We start from the raw sequence: 20969 nt of genomic DNA, 5'->3' as shown, positions 1-20969 counted from the left end.
AAAAATTTATTAAAAGTTTTTTATATGCAAATGTGGTATCAAAAAAAAGTACAGATCATGGCGCAAAAAATGAGCCCCCATACCACCGCTTATACGGAAAAATAAAAAAGTTATAGGTCATCAAAATAAAGGGATTATAAACGTACTAATTTGGTTAAAACGTTTGTGATTTTTTTTTAAGCGCAACAATAATATAAAAGTATATAATAATGGGTATCATTTTAATCGTATTGACCCTCAGAATAAAGAACACATGTAATTTTTACCATAAATTGTACGGCGTGAAAACAAAACCTTCCAAAATTAGCAAAATTGCGTTTTTCGTTTTAATTTCCCCACAAAAATAGTGTTTTTTGGTTGCGCCATACATTTTATGATATAATGAGTGATGTCATTACAAAGGAAAACTGGTCACGCAAAAAATAAGCCCTCATACTAGTCTGTGGATGAAAATATAAAAGAGTTATGATTTTTAGAAGGCGAGGAGGAAAAAATGAAAACGTAAAAATTAAATTGTCTGAGTCCTTAAGGCCAAAATGGGCTGAGTCCTTAAGGGGTTAAAGGCCTCCTCCGCCATAGATGGCCAGGACCTCGGGTTCGCGTCTTTTTTGGTCAATGCTACAATAGGTGCAACGATGGTGGAGAAGTGGGGAATAAATTGACGATAGTAATTAGCGAACCCGAGGAAGCGTTGGATAGCTCGCAAACCAGAGGGGCGTGGCCAATCCAGAACCGCAGAGAGTTTGACAGGATCCATTTGAAGGCCTTGGCTGGACACAATGTAACCCAAGAAAGGTAGACTACTGTGTTCAAAGAGACACTTTTCAATCTTAGCGTAAAGGTGATTTTTGCGTAGGCGCTGTAACACCTGACGGACATGGAGGCGATGTTCCTCAGGGTTAGAAGAAAAAATAAGAATGTCATCCAGGTAGACCACTACACAAGTATATAGCATGTCACGAAAAATCTCATTGACAAAGTCCTGGAAAACTGCTGGGGCGTTGCTAAGGCCGAAAGGCATGACAAGATACTCAAAATGACCGTCACGGGTGTTGAATGCAGTTTTCCACTCGTCTCCTTCACGTATACGGATAAGATTATAAGCCCCTCTTAGATCGAGTTTGGTAAAATTTTTCGCTCCCCGCAGACGGTCAAACAGTTCAGAGATAAGGGGGAGTGGATAACGGTTCTTAACGGTAATTTTATTTAAACCGGGGTAATCGATGCATGGGCGTAGGGTTCCATCTTTCTTAGCAACGAAGAAGAATCCTGCTCCAGCAGGAGACGAAGATTTTCTGATAAATCCTTTTTTTAGATTTTCTTGAATATACTCGGACATGGCTTGGGTCTCTGGGGCAGAGAGCGGATAAATCCTGCCACGCGGTGGAGAAGTACCAGGAAGCAAGTTAATAGGGCAGTCAAAGGGTCTGTGTGGAGGTAAGACCTCTGCTTGCTTTTTACAAAAAACATCGGAAAAGTCCTGGTAGGCCTTAGGCAGGCCTGGCAGAGAAGAAGTGATGGTTACTTGACTGATGGGTAAGGTCTTAAGGCATCGCTGGTGACAGGTAGGACCCCAACTTCTAATGTCCCCAGAAGACCAGTCGAGAGTAGGAGAGTGGAGCTGGAGCCAAGGCAAGCCTATTAGAACTTGAGAAGTACAGTTGGGAAGCACAAAAAATTCAATCTCCTCATGATGGAGGACACCTACGTTCATGCGCAAGGGCACTGTGCGATAGCACACGGTACAGTCCAGATTCTGTCCGCTGACAGAAGAAATGAAGAGAGGCTTGTCGAGACGGGTCACAGGGATGTTGAATCTGTTGACTAAAGAGGCCTCAATGAAGTTACCGGTTGAACCTGAGTCCAGAAAGGCCACGGCAGAAAAGGCAGATTTAGCAGGCAAAGAAATCCGTACAGGAATAGTTAAGCGTGGAGAGGTAGAATCCACACCCAGTAACACCTCTCCCACATTTACTAGGTGCGTGCGTCTTCCCAGACGCGGAGGACGAATAGGACAGTCCTTCAGGAAATGCTCGGAGCTTGCTCAGTAAAGGCAAAGGTTCTCATTCCTGCGGCGAGTCCTCTCAAGTTGGGTCAGGCGAGACCGATCCACATGCATAGCCTCCTCGGCGGAAGGCACAATCACAGGTTGCAGCGGATGCTGGAAGAGAGGTGTAGGGTGGGGAAACCACCTGGTGTGAACGATATCCTTTTCTTGGCGTAGCTCCTGTCGCCTTTCTGAAAAACGCATATCAATGCGGGTGGCCAAATGGATTAGCTCAGACAGGGTTGAGGGTATCTCTCGTGCGGCCAGAACATCTTTAATGTGGCTGGATAAACCCTTCTTGAAGGTCGCGCAGAGAGCCTCATTATTCCAGGCTAATTCTGAGGCAAGAGTCCGAAACTGAATGGTGTAATCGCCCACTGTAGAGTTTCCTTGAACAAGATTCAACAAGGCCGTCTCGGCAGAAGAAACCCGGGCTGGTTCCTCAAAAACAGAGCGTATTTCTGAGAAGAAGGTCTGGACTGAAGCGGTGGCAGGATCGTTGCGGTCCCAAAGCGGAGAGGCCCAAGACAACGCCTTTCCAGAGAATAAGCTGACCACGAATGCCACCTTAGACCGTTCCGTGGGAAACTGGTCAGCCAATAGCTCCAAGTGCAGAGAACATTGGGTCAGGAAGCCACGGCACAACTTAGAGTCCCCATCAAACTTCTCCGGAAGAGAAAGACGGACTCTGGTGCTGGAAGCGGCAGCTTGCAGTTGAGGAACTGGCGGAGAAAATGGCTGTAGAGGCAGAAGTTGCTGAACCATTGCAGTCAGTTGTGACAACTGATGTCCTTGTTGGACTACTTGTTGAGACTGTTGGGCCACAACGGAGGAAAGGTCTCAAAGGCTAGATAGCGGCACCTCAGCGGAATCCATGGCTACTGTCAGGATCCGGGTTGGCGGAGGGTGAGGACACTGGAAGTGGATCCTCTGTACCAGAGAGGTGATGGCGTGGGCCGTACCAGGGGAACAGAGTCTAAGGGGTTACTGGTATTCACCAGAGCCCGCCGCAAAGCGGGATGGACTGGCTGCAGCAGGTAACCCCCAGGTCGTTCCTCCCAGTAGCGACTCAACCTCTCTGGCGGCTGAGATGGTGCGGTACAAAAAGACAAGGCAAGGCAAGGTCAGACGTAGCAGAAAGGTCAGGGCAGACGGCAAGGTTCGTAGTCAGGGGCAACAGCAGAGATTCTGGAAAAACGGGCAAGGACACACTGGAACGCTTTCACTAGGCACTAGGCAACAAGATCCGGCAGGAACAGGAAGGGGAAGTGATGTTTTATAGGGAACAGTGATTGGACTAGATTGGACTAGATTGGGCCAGGCACCAATTAGTGGTGCACTGGCCCTTTAAATTTCAGAGAGCCGGCGCGCGCGCGCCGGGCAGGGACAGAGGAAGGACGGAGCGGGTGAGAAGAGACATGGGATGCGATCCGTGAGCGGGCACGTCCCGTCCCGCGGGTCGCATCCCCTCCGGTGACAGGGTAGCAGCGCTCTCGGTCAGCAGCGCCGAACGGAGCGCTGCAAGCAGAGTAACGCCGCGAGCGCTCCGGGGAAGCAGCGGGACCCGGAGCGCTCGGCGTTACAACTATAATACTGCTCCTATATACAAGAATATAACTACTATAATACTACCTCCTATATACAAGAATATAACTACTATAATACTGCCTCCTATATAAGAATATAACTACTATAATACTACCTCCTATATACAAGAATATAACTACTATAATACTGTTCCTATATACAAGAATATAACTACTATAATGCTGCTCCTATATACAAGAATATAACTACTATAATACTGCCTCCTATATACAAGAATATATCTACTATAATACTGCTCCTATATACAAGAATATAACTACTATAATACTGCTCCTATATACAAGAATATAACTACTATAATACTACCTCCTATATACAAGAATATAACTACTATAATACTGCTCCTATATACAAGAATATAACTACTATAATACTACCTCCTATATACAAGAATATAACTACTATAATACTGCTCCTATATACAAGAATATAACTACTATAATACTGCCTCCTATATACAAGAATATAACTACTATAATACTGCTTCTATATACAAGAATATAACTACTATAATACTGCTCCTATATACAAGAATATAACTACTATAATACTGCTCCTATATACAAGAATATAACTACTATAATACTGCTCCTATATACAAGAATATAACTACTATAATACTGCTCCTATATACAAGAATATAATTACTATAATACTGCCTCCTATATACAAGAATATAACTACTATAATACTGCCTCCTATATACAAGAATATAACTACTATAATACTGCCTCCTATATACAAGAATATAACTACTATAATACTGCTCCTATATACAAGAATATAACTACTATAATACTGCTCCTATATACAAGAATATAACTACTATAATACTGCTCCTATATACAAGAATATAACTGCTATAATACTGCTCCTATATACAAGAATATAACTACTATAATACTGCCTCCTATATACAAGAATATAACTACTATAATACTGCTCCTATATACAAGAATATAACTACTATAATACTGCTCCTATATACAAGAATATAACTACTATAATACTGCCCCTATATACAAGAATATAACTACTATAATACTGCCTCCTATATACAAGAATATAACTACTATAATACTGCCTCCTATATACAAGAATATAACTACTATAATACTGCCTCCTATATACAAGAATATAACTACTATAATACTGCCTCCTATATACAAGAATATAACTACTATAATACTGTCTCCTATATACAAGAATATAACTACTATAATACTGCCCCCCTACTTGAGGAGATGTAATACTATTGACCTGTTCCCGTTGTCTGCAGGTAACATGGCTATTCCTGAAGATTTGCTCCAACAGTTACGGGACCTGAGGAAGGATGTGGAGAATCTGTTCTCTGAGAATAGAAAGGTTGGTGTAGGCCCTGGCGGTGATATCCCCCCATATCGTGCACTTTCTGGGCCCTGTCATGTACATTTTCCCTTTCAGGACAAGGTTGACTTGAACGCCCTGAAGAGTGGACTACATGATCTGAACTTGGCTCTACAGCGACTCGACACCAAAACCGATAAACTGGCGGCAGATCTGGCTGAGAGCGCGGTGAGGAAGTAGAATGTACTGTGTTATTTATGGATGTGAGATGGGAGGCAGGAACACACTGTGTATCTAAGCCTATCATGTGTGATACTGCTGCTGAGCGGTTGGGGTGCATTCACACCACGTTTTTGCAATACAGTTCCCGTATGCGTTTTTAATGTGAAAACCGTACGGAACTGTGTTGAAAACCGTATGCATTGACTCTCTATTGAAAACCGTATGCCAAACGATGCATCAGGTTGTGTCCGTTTTGCATCCTGTACAGTTTTGTCCATTTTTTTCCCGTACCCAAAACCCTAGCCTACGGCTGCATTTACACCACGTTTTTGCAATACAGTTCCCGTGTCGGTTTTTTGAGGAAAAACGGATTCCTCAAAACCTGACTAAACTGTATCAAAACGTGTGTACAAATTTTAACCCGTATACAGCTAAAAACCGTATACGGTTTGAAAAATGACATCCAGTTGCATCCGTTTTTTAAGAAAAAACGTATAAGTTTTAAACTTTTCACTCCATTTTGAATACAGTTTTACTTGTTTGATTGAAATTCCAAGAAAAAAAAAACCTGTGCAAAGTCAAAAACCGTATAGTGAAAACCGGATGGAACTGTATGCACATACAGTTCTGTTTGGTTCCCATTGACTCCCATGTTAAAAAAAAACGTATACGGTTTAATACGGTTTTTCAACCGGACCTAAAACCGTGGTAGACTACGGTTTTGGGTACAGGAAAAAAACCTGACAAAACCGTACAGGATGCAAAACGGACACAACCTGATGCATCTTTTGGCATACGGTTTTCAATAGAAAGTCAATGCATACGGTTTCCAATACGGTTCCATACAGTTTTCATATAGAAAACGTATACGGGAACTGTATTGCAAAAACGTGGTGTGAATGCAGCCTACCACGGTTTTTGGTCCAGGTGAAAAACTGATTGAAACAGTATATGTTTTTTTTTTTTACATGGGAGTCAATAAGAACCGTACAGAACCGTATGTGCGTACGGTTCCATCCAGTTTGCACCGTACAGTTTTTGACTTTGCACATTTTTTTTTTCCTGGAATTTCAATCAAACAAGTTAAACTTTATTCATAATGGAATGAAAAGTTAAAAACGTATACTTTTTTTTTGTTAAAAAAACGGATGCAACCGGACATAATTTTTCAAACCGTATACGGTTTTTAATTGTATTCGGGTTAAAATTTGTACACACTTTTTGATACAGTTTAGGCTGGGTTCACATCACGTTTTTGCCACACTGTTTTCAATCCGTTTTTCTAAAGAAAACCATATGGCAAAAAAACGGATGGAACAGTATGGAAAAAAGTAAACCGTACGCGTTTTTAAAACAGTATACTGTTTTTAAAAGTGCATACAGTTCCGTCAGTTTTTATAGAAAAAAAAAACATAGGTTTTTGAAAATTTTGTCCATTTTTAATGGGAGGGGTCTTGGGTGGTTGACCACGATTTTTTCTCCGGTTTAAAAACCGTACTGCAACTGCATACGTTTTTTTTTAACATGGACGTCAATGGGAAACGCACATGTATACGGTTCCATACGGGAAAAACGTATACATTTTTACTTTGCACATGCGCATTTGAATCCTAAAGTCCCCACCCAAGACCCCTCCCATTAAAAATGGACAACATTTTCAAAAACGTATGGTTTTTTTTTCTATAAAAACGGACGGAACTGTATGCACTTTTAAAAACAGTATACTGTTTAAAAACGCATACGGTTTACTTTTTCCTATACTGTTCCATCCGTTTTTTTGCCATACGGTTTTCTTTAGAAAAACGGATTGAAAACAGTATGGCAAAAACGTAGTGTGAACCCAGCCATAGTCAGGTTTTGAGGAATCAGTTTTTCATCAAAAACCTGATACCGGAACTGTATTGCAAAAACGTGGTGTGAATGCTCCCTAAGTCTTATCAATCTCCTTCTTGCAGACATTTCAGAGTCAGATCGATGAGCTGGAGAAGAAGAAGCTGAATCAGGAGGATTTCATGTTAGAACTGAATTTGGTAAGGACGTATTTACAGGGGTCACATGTCATTAGGTCAGCGGTGTAGCCCTAGGGCAGTGGTCTCTAAACTGCGGACCTCCAGATGTTGCAAAACTACAACTCCCAGCATGCCCGGACAGCCGTTGGCTGTCCGGGCATGCTGGGATTTGTAGTTTTGCAACATCTGGAGGTCCGCAGGTTGAAGACCACTGCCCTAGGGGTTGATGTACCCATGCCCTAGTGCCCCGATGGGGCCTAAAAGCCCATTTTCCACAAAAGATAGGCGGAGGAGGGGCCAGCGTGTGACTGGATGACATAAATGCCGCCCCATGATGGCTAACATGGCCAGACAGCTACATCCTACAGGAAGTAAATAGGAGAAATCACATGGACAGACAATCACATGGTTGGCATTGGGTTTTGGGAAGGGTGAACATGTTTAGGATCAGCAGAAGTGAAGATATCTTCCCCGCAATCTTCTTTTTGTTTTTCCAGAAAGCTGACAAGCGGGTGCTGGAGACCAAGGTGGGGCACGCTCAGCTGGAGGCGGCCATAGCGGAGGTCAATGCCATCCTAGAGGATCTGATGAAGAAGTCGGCAGCACAAGACTCTGAGTGGCAAAACATGTTGGCCAAGCTGTTGGCAGGACTGGAGGCCAAGGTAACATATTTCAATAAGTTTCAATAAACTTTATCAATACTGTCCAGAGAAGCACAGTGAGGAGCACGGTGGGTTCCCATTAGATAGATAGATATGAGATAGAGCGATATGAGATAGATAGATAGATAGATAGATAGATAGATAGAAAGATAGATATGAGATAGAAAGATATGGGATGGAGAGATAGATAGATAGATAGATAGATATGAGATAGAGCGATATGAGATAGATAGATAGATATGAGATAGAAAGATATGGGATGGAGAGATAGATAGATAGATAGATAGATAGATATGAGATAGAGCGATATGAGATAGATAGATACAGTAGATAGATATGAGATAGATAGATAGATAGATAGATAGATAGATAGATATGAGATAGATAGATATGAGATAGATAGATAGATATGAGATAGAAAGATATGGGATGGATAGATAGATAGATAGATAGATAGATATGTGATAGATAGATATGATAGATATATATGAGATAGATGGATAGATAGATAGTAATCCAAAGAGAAACAGCACTCCCTTGAGCTCAATATCCGTGGGTGCACGCAGAACCAGACCTTGGTCAGAAGTCCCAATTCACAGAAAGTTCATATAAATCCGCAGCACACAGGTCCAATATGGTGAAAAAGAAAAAACTTTATCCATCATGTGAATGTCATACAGCGATGTTTCTGCTGGCTCTCCCAGCCTTTCTCATGTACCCTCTGAATATAATACTGCCACATACTGTACCCTCTGAATATAATACTGCCCACACTGTACCCCTGAATATAATAATGCCACACACTGTACCCTCTGAATATAATACTGACACACACCGTACCCTCTGAATATAATACTGCCACACACTGTACCCTCTGAATATAATACTGACACACACCGTACCCTCTGAATATAATAATGCCACACACTGTACCCTCTGAATATAATACTGACACACACCGTACCCTCTGAATATAATAATGCCACACACTGTACCCTCTGAATATAATACTGACACACACTGTACCCTCTGAATATAATACTGACACACACTGTACCCTCTGAATATAATAATGCCACACACTGTACCCTCTGAATATAATACTGACACACACCGTACCGTCCGAATATAATACTGCCACTACTCCATCCATCCACAAATCTATCAATCATTCATACATACACAAATCCATCATACATATACACATCCCACTACCGCCCCCATACACACATCCATCATACACATCACGCTGTGATGAGCCCACCCAAACCCGCACCTCAATCCTCACTATAGATGCCATGATCAGCATTAATCATGGCATCTATAGAGTAAAAGGCGGACATCAGCGTGATCACTGATGTCCGTCATCATGAGACGACCTCGCTTGAATTAACTAGAGGCCTGGTCACAATAGCAACTGTTGCGACATCTATAGCTACTACGTCACTGGGCTTTACACTTGATGCATTATCACTTCATGACATTTACAGTTCTGAGACCAACCTCCAGCTGTTGCAAAACTACAACTCCCAGCATGCCCAGACAGGCTAGACAGCCAAAAGCTGTCTGGGCATGCTGATAGTTGTAGTTTTACAATAGCTGGAGGGCCACAGTTTGGAGACCACTGCTTTATGGGAATAATACTTTAATCCATACAAGATGTTTTATCATAAATCTTTTAATTGTGAGTTTCCATAACTTAAATTTTTTTTCTATAAATTAATTTGTGGTACATATACAATAATGCAGTGTTTCCAAACCAGGGTGCCTCCAGCTGTTGCAAATCTACAACTCTCAGCACGCCCAGACAGCCAAAGGATGTCTGGCCATGCTGGGAGTTGTAGTTTTAGAACAGCTGGAGGCACCTTGGTTGGGAAACACTGCATGTCACTTTGCGGCAAGGACACCCTAGCGCCGTGCATTTAGAGCGTGCAGCGTCTAAGGCAGGGTCATACCGGACGTGGGCACTGCTGGCTGGTCAGGGAAGCCTTCACCTGGATGAAGTATCGTGTGAGGTGAGACACATCGGCAGTATAGGACAGGCGGGCGGCTTCGGGCAGGGCTTTTTGGACGGGACTGGTGCGTGCCCCGCCCCTCCTCCTCCTCCTCATCTCCACTCACAATGTGGCAAGGTAAGGGCGGGACAGTCGGGGCCAGGGCGTGATGATTCCTCTGCTCTGTCCCCGCCCATCCCGAGATATGTTGACTCCACTGCTGCAGTATGGGAACATTTTGCAGCAGCGGCCGCACTTGGACTTGAAGAATGTCCCACCAGAAGAATAACATAAGTACTTATGACAGCGGCCGGCCATCATGTAAATGTGGAAAGGGGGGCCCGCTGGCTAAGGGGCCCGGTCGCAATGGCGACCGTTGTGACCTCTATAGCTACGCCACTGTCCTCACCACAAAAATCAGCGTTTGAACTTTGCAAATGAACATATAGACAAGCCTGATGCATTGTGGACCGATGAGGTTAAAATTGAACTTTTTGGCCGGAATGAGCAAAGGTACGTTTGGAGAAGAAGGGGAACAGAATTTAATGAAAAGAACCTCTGTCAAACTGTTAAGCATGGGGGTGGATCAATCATGCTTTGGGGTTGTATTTCAGCCAGTGGCACAGGGAACATCTCACAAGTAGAAGGAAAAATGGATTCAATAAAATTTCAGCAAATTTTGGATGCTAACTTGATGCTGTGGTGGCAGAAGAGGGGATACTGTCTTGTGGTAGTGTAGGATATTTAGGGTGTTGCTGTTCAGGATAGTTAAGGGCGCTGTTAACCCTTGTCACTCGTGACGCCAGGGTGAGGGTTAAATGCTGTATTCTTGATAGGCCTATTGCTACCCTTCCCAAGAGCAATAGGTGATGCAGAAATAAAGGATTCTCCACAACCGCTGTTAACTGAAAACTTGCAGGAACTTTTACTGAGGAATTTCTGTGCATGTAACAATAGTAACAGTCCAGAATACAGAGTCTCTTTACAAATGGCATGAGCAGCGATTGACAGTCGGTTGGGATCAGATAAGCTCAATTTAGCTTCTGAAGGATTGTATTGCCGAGATCCGCTGGATTTAGGGGAGTAATTAGGTCCAGTGACCTTGCGCTGAGTAGCGGGGAATTTCTTAGTCTATCCGCTATGCTTTAGGCCTAGGCCGCAAGGCTTTGGCCTAGTAAGTCGTCTTGTTAGCTGCGGAGGTCCTACCTCTTACAGAGTCAGCAACCCAAGAGAGGGATCAAGATGGCGCAGGTCCCTTATATGGGCAGGGGCCGGCTGTTTTGGATTGGTCTGTAACGACTGTCACTCACCGTTACAGTGCATTGTGGGTGAACACGTCACAGGAACATCCAAAGGTCCTGTAGCAAAACTATAGAGTTTTAACCTGATCACGTGACCCTTAGGTCCTGCTACGCTCTGAACAGGTAGGCAGCTAAATATATACATATCTATACTTATACTTATATTGATAAGAACTGCTATATAGTCATTGACTAACTGAGGGGTGACAAGGGGAAAACTACAAAAGAGGGACCCCGACGTCCTAGGGACTCTGACTAAGGGGACCTCTATACAGGTAACATATAACATACGGTACCGGGACACGACAATGCCATCTGTGAAAAAGCTGAAGTTAAAGAGAAGATGGCTTCTACAAATGGATAATGATCCTAAACACACCTCGAAATCCACGGGGGATTACATCAAGAGGTGTAAACTGAAGGTTTTGCCATGGCCTTCACAATCTCCTGACCTCAATATAATTGAAAATCTATGGATAGACCTTAAAAGAGCAGTGAGTGACAGACAGTCCAGAAATCTCAAAGAACTGGAAGACTTTTGTAAGGAAGAATAGGCAAAGATACCTCAAACAAGAATTGAAAGACTCTTGGCTGCCTACAAAAAGCGTTTACAAGCTGTGATACTTGCCAAAGGGGGCAGTACAAGATATTAACTCTGCAGGTGCCCAGTTATTTTTTCTGTTATTTTGAAAGTGTAAATGATGGAAATAAAATCTAACTTTTGTTGACATATTATAAGAATGTCTAATCTGTAATTTGATGCCTTTTGGAGATTTTTCCATCTTTCCTTGGATTCTTTATGCACATTAATACAAATTTTTACCTGGGGTGCCCAAACTTTTGATCCCCACTGTAGATATGAGATAGATAGATAGATAGATATGAGATAGATAGATAGATAGATATGAGATAGATAGATAGATATAAAAAGATAGATAGATAGATAGATAGATAATGCATACACAGAAAATCCGCAGCACTCCAGGGATAGTTCAAAGGTGATTTATTATCCCATGCAACAAAAAATGATACACTGTTTCACCGGTCTCTCAACGGCTTTCTCAAGTATGCTTGAGAAAGCCGGTGAGAGACCGGTGAAACGTTGTATCATTTTTTGTAGCATGGGATAATAAATAAATCACCTTTGAACTATCCCTGGAGTGCTGCGGATTTTCTGTTTATGCATTGTCTGGGCAGACTGTGACCAAGTCTGTTCCACCGGCACCCTCATTGCATCTCGCTATCTTAGGTTGTGCTGCCTACTACAAGCTGTGTAGATAGATAGATAGATAGATAGATATGGGATAGATAGATATGGGATGGATAGATAGATATGAGATAGATAGATTTGAGAATAGCCAACACAAGACTCTAAATTGCAAAACATGTTGGCCAACTGTTGGCAGAACCGGAGGCCAAGGTAACGTATATACAACAGCCATGACATCAACCCTTTCAATAAACTTTATCGATATTATCCAGAGAAGCATAGTAAGGGGCAGGGTAGGTTCCCATGAGGTTCCCACAACCTCAGTCCACATATAGTCGGTCACCTTCGGAGTCTTTCATTAGCTTCTATTGCCTGAATACCTTTGTTCCTCCATCCAGTTGAGCAATCGGCATTACTAAGAAGCGAACGCGGTGTTGTGTATTCATGAGGGTGAGACGTGACTGTCTGACATGGAATCCATCACCTGTACTGATAGCTTCCATGGATAAAGCAAAACATAACACCATGACGGCAATCCTAGTGATGTCATCAGGAATCCGTGATACGAGAAGGAAGGGAGCCATGGTTATATTGATATTAATGCTGAAATGCTCTGTGCTGCTGTGGACACAGATCCTTGTCTTCATTCCCTGTGGGTGACTTTGTTGCTTTGTTTCGTAACTTTTAGTTGAGTCGCTCAGACTTGGACTCCATTCACAAAGACCTGGAAGAACTCTGGAGGTTCCTTAAGAAGCATCTTAACTCCGTGCAAACCTTCGATCCAGATGGGGCAGCGGGCTCCAGGAAGTGAGTGCTGTGTAGAACCAGATTAGACATCCCTTCCCTTATTCCCCTTTTCCTTGGGCAGTGGTGTCCAAATTGTGGCCCTCCAGATGTTGCAAAAACTACAACTCCCAGTATGCCCAGACAGCCGCTGGCTGTCTGGGCATGCTAGGGGTTGTAGTTTTGCAACATCTGCAGGGCCACAGTTTGGAGACCACCGCTCTATGGGGACTGACACCTAGAATTCACATTACTATGAGACCCTTTTATTATTATTATTCTATTATGAAGATGTTTATGGAGAAGAGAATCCTCCGGAAATGATAGAAGAAAAGCCGGAAAAAGAAAAATCTGTTGTGTCTTAATTTTCTTATCAAATGTCATTTATCTGCAGGAAACTGTTTGAGAGAGTCAAGTGCATTTCATGTGACCGTCCTGTAACCATGGCGAACGGACCGTGAGTACACCAACATTTTACCCGTCCACCCGCCATCTAATCCTCGCCCTGACCCTATCTATCTCATATCTTTCTATCTATCTATCTCATATCTATCTATCTATCTATCTATCTATCTATCTAGCAACAGAAGAATACAGCAGCACACTGCCAGCACAAAGATATAGATAAATCATGAGTATATAGATAAAACATGAAAAGCTATACAGCTATAGTACAATAAATGAAAATATGAAATTATGAAATAGTGAGGTACTTAGCTTGCAATTTGGCGGCCAAATAGCTTGGACCATCCCACCACGGTAAGGTGACCTCATTGGGATGGACCCTACACTATGAATATGCCTCTGTATGATCAGTTCAGCAGGCTCTGCTAGCACCCCACCCAACTCTATCAAGGTGTATATAAGGTGTCTTGGATGTTTCAGGTCTTGCAGTGCCTGCTGAACTGATCACACAGAGGCATATTCATAGTGTAGGGTCCATCCCAATGAGGTCACCTTACCGTGGTGGGATGGTCCAAGCTATTTGGCCGCCAAATTGCAAGCTAAGTACCTCACTATTTCATATTTTAATTTATTGCACTATAGCTGTATAGCTTTTCATGTTTTATTTATATACTCATGTTTTATCTATATCTTTGTGCTGGCAGTGTGCTGCTGTATTCTTCTGTTGCTGTATATTTAGCCCAGCAGCGTGCACCTGTAACCCAGGTCCATATAATAGTTTGGAATCAATACTTCTGGCTAACTTATCCTTTGTCTGTATTATCTATCTATCTCATATCTATCTATCTATCTCATATCTATCTATCTATCCATCTCATATCTATCTATCTCATATCTATCTATCTCTATCTATCTATCTCATATCTATCTATCTATCTATCTATCTCATATCTATCTATCTATCTCATATCTATCTAATATCTATCTATCTCATATCTATCTCATTTCTACCTATCTATATCTCTCTTTTGCAGACATCTTGTTACCGTCCGTTCTTTAATGCCCCGGAATAACACAAGCAGTGGAGAATACAGCAAGAATTTGGGGTAGGTGTGTGTACTGGGGTATAGTTGTGCAGTGATATCAGCCATAATGTATTATATGATTATATTAACATTACTATAAGGGCGGAGATGTGACAATGTTCCATCCCTGAAGAAGACGATGGTTGCCAGCCTTAGTCCATGTGCATTGGGGGAAGGGCTTATTTTAGTCTGGGGTGCTTCTATTTAAATCAGGGGTCTCAAACTCCCGGCCCACAGAACGAAATTTTTCGGCCCGCACCAGGGATCTGGAATTTGTATCGCCCGGGACCCGGTGCACATATGACGGGGCAACCAGTCTTGCCCCGTCACTAAACTGCTACTTACATCTGTCTGCGGGTACTTCCTGGCGGAGGTGCGCGCGGTGAGTGACGTCATCGCAAGAGCCGCGCAGGGACACCGATGTCCTGCACAGCATGTGCGATGACGTCACTTATAGCATGCACCTCCGCCAGGATGTAAGTAGCGCTGTCCAGGTGGGGAATCTGTGCTAAGGCTACCTAATTTGGGGAAACTGTGCTGCGCTACCTTATGTGGGGAAACTGTTCTAAGGCTACCTAATGCAGTGAAACTGTGCTACGCTACCTAATGTGGGGAATCTGTGCTAAGGCTACCTAATGTAGGGAAACTGTGCTGCGCTACCTAATGTGGGGAATCTGTGCTAAGGCTACCTAATGTGGGGAATCTGTGCTGAGGCTACCTAATGTGGGGAATCTGTGCTAAGGCTACCTAATGTGGGAAAACTGTGCTAAGGCTACCTAATGTGGGGAATCTGTGCTGAGGCTACCTAATGTGGGGAATCTGTGCTAAGGCTACCTAAGGTGGGGAAACTGTGCTAAGGCTACCTAATGTGGGGAATCTGTGCTGAGGCTACCTAATGTGGGGAAAATATTCTATGGCTACCTAATGTGGGGAAACTGTGCTAAGGCTACCTAATGTGGGGAAACTGTGCTAAGGCTACCTAATGTGGGGAATCTGTGCTAAGGCTACCTAATGTGGGGAATCTATGCTAAGGCTACCTAATGTGTGGAATCTGTGCTAAGGCTATCTAATGTGGGGAATCTGTGCTAAGGCTACCTAATGTGGGGAAACTGTGCTACAGCTACCTAATGTGAGGAATATATGCTAAGGCTACCTAATGTGGGGAAACTGTGCTGCGCTACCTGATTTGGGGAATCTATGCTAAGGCTACCTAATGTGGGGAATCTGTGCTAAGGCTACCTAATGTGGGAAATCTGTGGGGGGGGGGTGTTGCTGGTGGATGATGGGGGTGCTACTGCTGGTGGGGGTGTTGCTGGTGGATGTTGAGGGGCACATGATGGGGCATTTTATATGAGGGGCATTATATGTGAGGGGCACATGATGGGGGCATGATATGTGAGGGGCACATGAAGGGGGCATTGTATGTGAGGGGCGCAAGCGGCCCAGCCTCACCCAGCCACTACCTCCAGTGGCCCCCAGATAATTTGAGTTTGAGACCCCTGCTTTAAACAATACAGGAGGTTATACTTAGATACCCCCGACCCTGCAGACAGAAGGTGCGATGAGGAGGATCTGACACGTCTATGGTTGTAAATAGGTCACCAGAAATACTGTGCACAGTCAGCGTCTGTCCTATGCATGACCACCAGGGACTATAGCAGACCCCACTATTGAGCTGGGCCTGGTCTGCTGATTAACCCCGTATTCACACTGATTCATCTTTTCAGAGATCCCGCGCACATATCAGACTCCGAGTACCAGTACAACGAGGCCCCGAGACCCCACACGTCCTGCTCATTCCACCGAAAGGCAGCGCGCAACCCGAACCTCACAACGGTCTTCCCGTATGGAGACCCCGGGCAGGTCCAGTACAAGAACGTAAGTATGGCGGACATCTTCGGGAGTCAAGTCTATAGGGGGCTTCATCTGTAGGTGTTGATGACGTCTTTTGCCCAATGTCATACAGTCGGAGTTTGACCTTATGGGGGTCGATGGTGTCATGTACAAGGGACGGATGGACAAGAGTCACACGGCTTATATTTCTGAGAGGGACACCCAAGGTGAGTGTCAGCTACCCGGTCCGACTCTTTTCACCCTCCTTTACGACATAGATTTCAGATTGACCCCTCTCTTCTTCTCAGCAGTGAAGACCCCACAGCCCCCATACAGGATCACCATGGAAAGAGCGCGTTCTGCTACCCCCCACTACAGGAGCTCCAGCACCCCCACCTCGAGTGAGTGACACATTAACCCAGTGTTTTCCAAAGAGTGTGTCTCCAGCTGTTGCAAAACTACAACTCCCAGCATGCCCTGACAGCCAACGACTGTTCGGGCATTCTGGGAATTGTAGTTTTGCAACAATCTTAGCCCTATCGGTTCTTGGGTACCTTCAGTTGGTGCACATTAAATAGATGGGGAACATAGAAAGTCCTGAAGTAGGCTGAAACTGGCTGTCCGGGCATGCTGGGAGTTGTAGTTTTGCAACAATCTTTGCCCTATCGGTTGTTGAGTACCTTCTGTTGATGCACATTAAATAGATGGGGCCCATAGAAAGTCCTGAAGTAGGCTGAAACTGGCTGTTCAGGCATGCTGGGAGTTGTAGTTTTGCAACATATATTGCCCTATCGGTTGTTGGGTACCTTCAGTTGATGCACATTAAGTAGATGGAGCCCATACTAAGTCCTGAAGTAGGCTGAAACTGGCTGTTCGGGCATGCTGGGAGTTGTAGTTTGCAACAATCCTTGCCCTATCAGTTGTTCGGTACCTTCAGTTGGTGCACATGAAATAGATGGGGCCTGTAGAAAGTCCTGAAGTAGGCTGAAACTGGCTGTCCGGGCATGCTGGGAGTTGTAGTTTTGCAACAGCTGGATGCACACTCTTTGGAAGACAATGCACTAACCTTATGGCTGACAACAGGGAGTAAAAGATGGCACCGTAGCACCTCCTAATGGCGACTGATGCATAACCTCGCCTCTCTCTCCCCTCACAGGACCTCCTAGTCACTCCGCACAATCGTCCCGCACCGCACAACAAGCACTATCTGCCACGGACTTGCTGCAGCCCACGTTTCACGTTCCCTCTACCACGGAGACTACGAACTTTATGCACCAGTCAATCAATGGTGAGGAGCAGGTGGTGTGACCTATGATGAGGCCTTCGGTCAGTGACCACAATCACCACCGCCCCCTGCTGCTGGACCTCCATCACCCTGGCACTTTATAACAGGAGCTTTTATTTTCTCTTATTTACTATGTATAGAAAAGAAATGAAATATGTCACCTGTAATATAATAAATGTACAATTCTATTGAGCAGATAAACATCTTATGTACGGGCATTGGTGGGCAAGGGAGTATGTAATGTACGGGCAAGTGAGCATATTATGTATAGGAACAGATGGGCCGGTGTGAATGTCATGTACGGGCACAGATGGGCCGGTGTGAATGTCATGTACCGGCATAGATGGGCAGGTGAGTTGGTCATGTACGGGCACAGATGGGCAGGTGAGCATGTCATGTACGGGCACAGATGGGCAGGTGAGCATGTCATGTACGGGCACAGATGGGCAGGTGAGCATGTCATGTACGGGCACAGATGGGCAGGTGAGCATGTCATGTGCGGGCACAGATGGGCAGGTGAGCATGTCATGTGCGGGCATAGATGGGCAGGTGAGCATGTCATGTTCGGGCATAGATGGGCAGGTGAGCATGTCATGTTCGGGCATAGATGGGCAGGTGAGCATGTCATGTTCGGGCATAGATGGGCAGGTGAGCATGTCATGTACGGGCATAGATGGGCAGGTGAGCATGTCATGTACGGGCATAGATGGGCAGGTGAGCATGTCATGTACGGGCATAGATAGGCAGGTGAGCATGTCATGTACGGGCATAGATGGGCAGGTGAGCATGTCATGTACGGGCATAGATGGGCAGGTGAGCATGTCATGTACGGGCATAGATGGGCAGGTGAGCATGTCATGTTCGGGCATAGATGGGCAGGTGAGCATGTCATGTACGGGCATAGATGGGCAGGTGAGCATGTCATGTACGGGCATAGATGGGCAGGTGAGCATGTCATGTACGGGCATAGATGGGCAGGTGAGCATGTCATGTACGGGCATAGATGGGCAGGTGAGCATGTCATGTACGGGCATAGATGGGCAGGTGAGCATGTCATGTACGGGCATAGATGGGCAGGTGAGCATGTCATGTGTGGGCATAGATGGGCAGGTGGGCATGTCATGTACAGGCATAGATGGGAAGGTGAGGATGTCATGTACGGGCACAGACGGGAAGGTGAGGATGTCATGTGCGGGCATAGATGGGCAGGTGAGCATGTCATGTATAGGAACAGATGGGCAGGTGAGCATGTCATGTACGGGCACAGATGGGCAGGTAAGAATGTCATGTGCGGGCATAGATGGGCAGGTGAGCATGTCATGTATAGGAACAGATGGGCAGGTGAGCATGTCATGTACGGGCACAGATGGGCAGGTGAGCATGTCATGTACGGGCACAGATGGGCAGGTGAGAATGTCATGTACGGGCACAGACGGGAAGGTGAGGATGTCATGTACGGGCACAGATGGGCAGGTAAGAATGTCATGTGCGGGCATAGATGGGCAGGTGAGCATGTCATGTATAGGAACAGATGGGCAGGTGAGCATGTCATGTACGGGCACAGATGGGCAGGTGAGCATGTCATGTACGGGCACAGATGGGCAGGTGAGAATGTCATGTACGGGCACAGACGGGAAGGTGAGAATGTCATGTACGGGCACAGACGGGAAGGTGAGCATGTCATGTGCGGGCATAGATGGGCAGGTGAGCATGTCATGTGCAGGCATAGATGGGCAGGTGAGCATGTCATGTGCGGGCATAGATGGGCAGGTGAGCATGTCATGTACGGGCATAGATGGGCAGGTGAGCATGTCATGTACCGGTATAGATGGGCAGGTGAGCATTTCATGTACGGGCATAGATGGGCAGGTGAGCATGTCATGTTCGGGCATAGATGGGCAGGTGAGCATGTCATGTATAGGAACAGATGGGCAGGTGAGCATGTCATGTACGGGCACAGATGGGCAGGTGAGGATGTCATGTACGGGCACAGATGGGAAGGTGAGGATGTCATGTACGGGCACAGATGGGCAGGTGAGTTGGTCATGTACGGGCACAGATGGGCAGGTGAGCATTTCATGTACGGGCACAGATGGGCAGGTGAGCATTTCATATACGGGCACAGATGGGCAGGTGAGCATTTCATGTACGGACATAGATGGGCAGGTGGGTATGTCATGAAATGGCACAGATGGGCACGTGAGCATGTCATGTACGGGCACAGATTGGGCAGGTGAGCATGTCATGTACGGGCACAGATGGGCCGGTGTGAATGTCATGTACGGGCATAGATGGGCAGGTGAGAATGTCATGTACCGGCATAGATGGGCAGGGGAGCATGTCATGTACGGGCATAGATGGGCAGGTAAGAATGTCATGTACGGGCACAGATGGGCAGGTGAGCATGTCATGTGCGGGCATAGATGGGCAGGTAAGAATGTCATGTACGGGCATAGATGGACAGGTAAGAATGTCATGTGCGGGCATAGATGGGCAGGTGAGGATGTCATGTACCGGCATAGATGGGCAGGGGAGCATGTCATGTACGGGCATAGATGGGCAGGTGAGAATGTCATGTACGGGCATAGATGGGCAGGTGAGCATGTCATGTGCGGGCATAGATGGGCCGGTGAGAATGTCATGTACGGGCATAGATGGGCAGGTGAGAATGTCATGTACGGGCATAGATGGGCAGGTGAGAATGTCATGTACGGGCATAGATGGGCAGGTGAGGATGTCATGTACGGGCATAGATGGGCAGGTGAGAATGTCATGTACGGGCATAGATGGGCAGGTGAGGATGTCATGTACGGGCATAGATGGGCACGTGAGCATGTCATGTACGGGCATAGATGGGCAGGTGAGAATGTCTTGTACGGGCATAGATGGGCAGGTGAGGATGTCATGTACGGGCATAGATGGGCAGGTAAGAATGTCATGTGCGGGCATAGATGGGCAGGTGAGAATGTCTTGTACGGGCATAGATGGGCAGGTGAGAATGTCATGTGCGGGCATAGATGGGCAGGTGAGGATGTCATGTACGGGCATAGATGGGCAGGTAAGAATGTCATGTGCGGGCATAGATGGGCAGGTGAGAATGTCATGTACGGGCATAGATGGGCAGGTGAGAATGTCATGTGCGGGCATAGATGGGCAGGGGAGCATGTCATGAAATGGCACAGATGGGCAGGTGGGCATG

General features: G+C 45.3%; 2 protein-coding genes across 8 annotated transcripts in view; one reads left to right on the top strand and one right to left on the bottom strand.

Moving 5' to 3' along the window:
• C8H16orf96 (chromosome 8 C16orf96 homolog) overlaps positions 1-17979 on the top strand; it is a 50678-nt gene extending 32699 nt beyond the window's left edge. For 4 of the 7 annotated variants that reach the window (XM_056534738.1, XM_056534739.1, XM_056534737.1 and 1 more), the window contains exons 8-18: positions 4935-5020; positions 5099-5209; positions 7159-7233; positions 7710-7874; positions 13068-13186; positions 13557-13619; positions 14602-14673; positions 16380-16530; positions 16619-16712; positions 16794-16886; positions 17642-17979. In XM_056534738.1, the coding sequence (XP_056390713.1) occupies positions 4935-5020; positions 5099-5209; positions 7159-7233; positions 7710-7874; positions 13068-13186; positions 13557-13619; positions 14602-14673; positions 16380-16530; positions 16619-16712; positions 16794-16886; positions 17642-17793 (1181 nt within the window). In that variant the 3' untranslated portion in view covers positions 17794-17979. The remainder of the gene's footprint in view (positions 1-4934; positions 5021-5098; positions 5210-7158; positions 7234-7709; positions 7875-13067; positions 13187-13556; positions 13620-14601; positions 14674-16379; positions 16531-16618; positions 16713-16793; positions 16887-17641) is intronic. The other 3 variants (XM_056534743.1, XM_056534742.1, XM_056534741.1) reach the window with 2 other exon arrangements.
• Positions 17980-19978: 1999 nt separating this feature from the next.
• On the bottom strand, positions 19979-20968 carry LOC130285342 (uncharacterized). Its single transcript, XM_056536700.1, has one exon. It carries the CDS (start codon positions 20966-20968, stop codon positions 19979-19981), a length of 990 nt encoding a protein of 329 aa, XP_056392675.1.
• Position 20969: the final 1 nt, after the last annotated feature.

The sequence above is a fragment of the Hyla sarda genome, chromosome 8, assembly GCF_029499605.1.
Source record: "Hyla sarda isolate aHylSar1 chromosome 8, aHylSar1.hap1, whole genome shotgun sequence".
Taxonomy (NCBI): Eukaryota; Metazoa; Chordata; class Amphibia; order Anura; family Hylidae; genus Hyla; species Hyla sarda.
The sequence above is the reverse complement of the archived record's forward strand: the minus strand, read 5'-3'. Positions and strand labels throughout refer to the sequence as shown.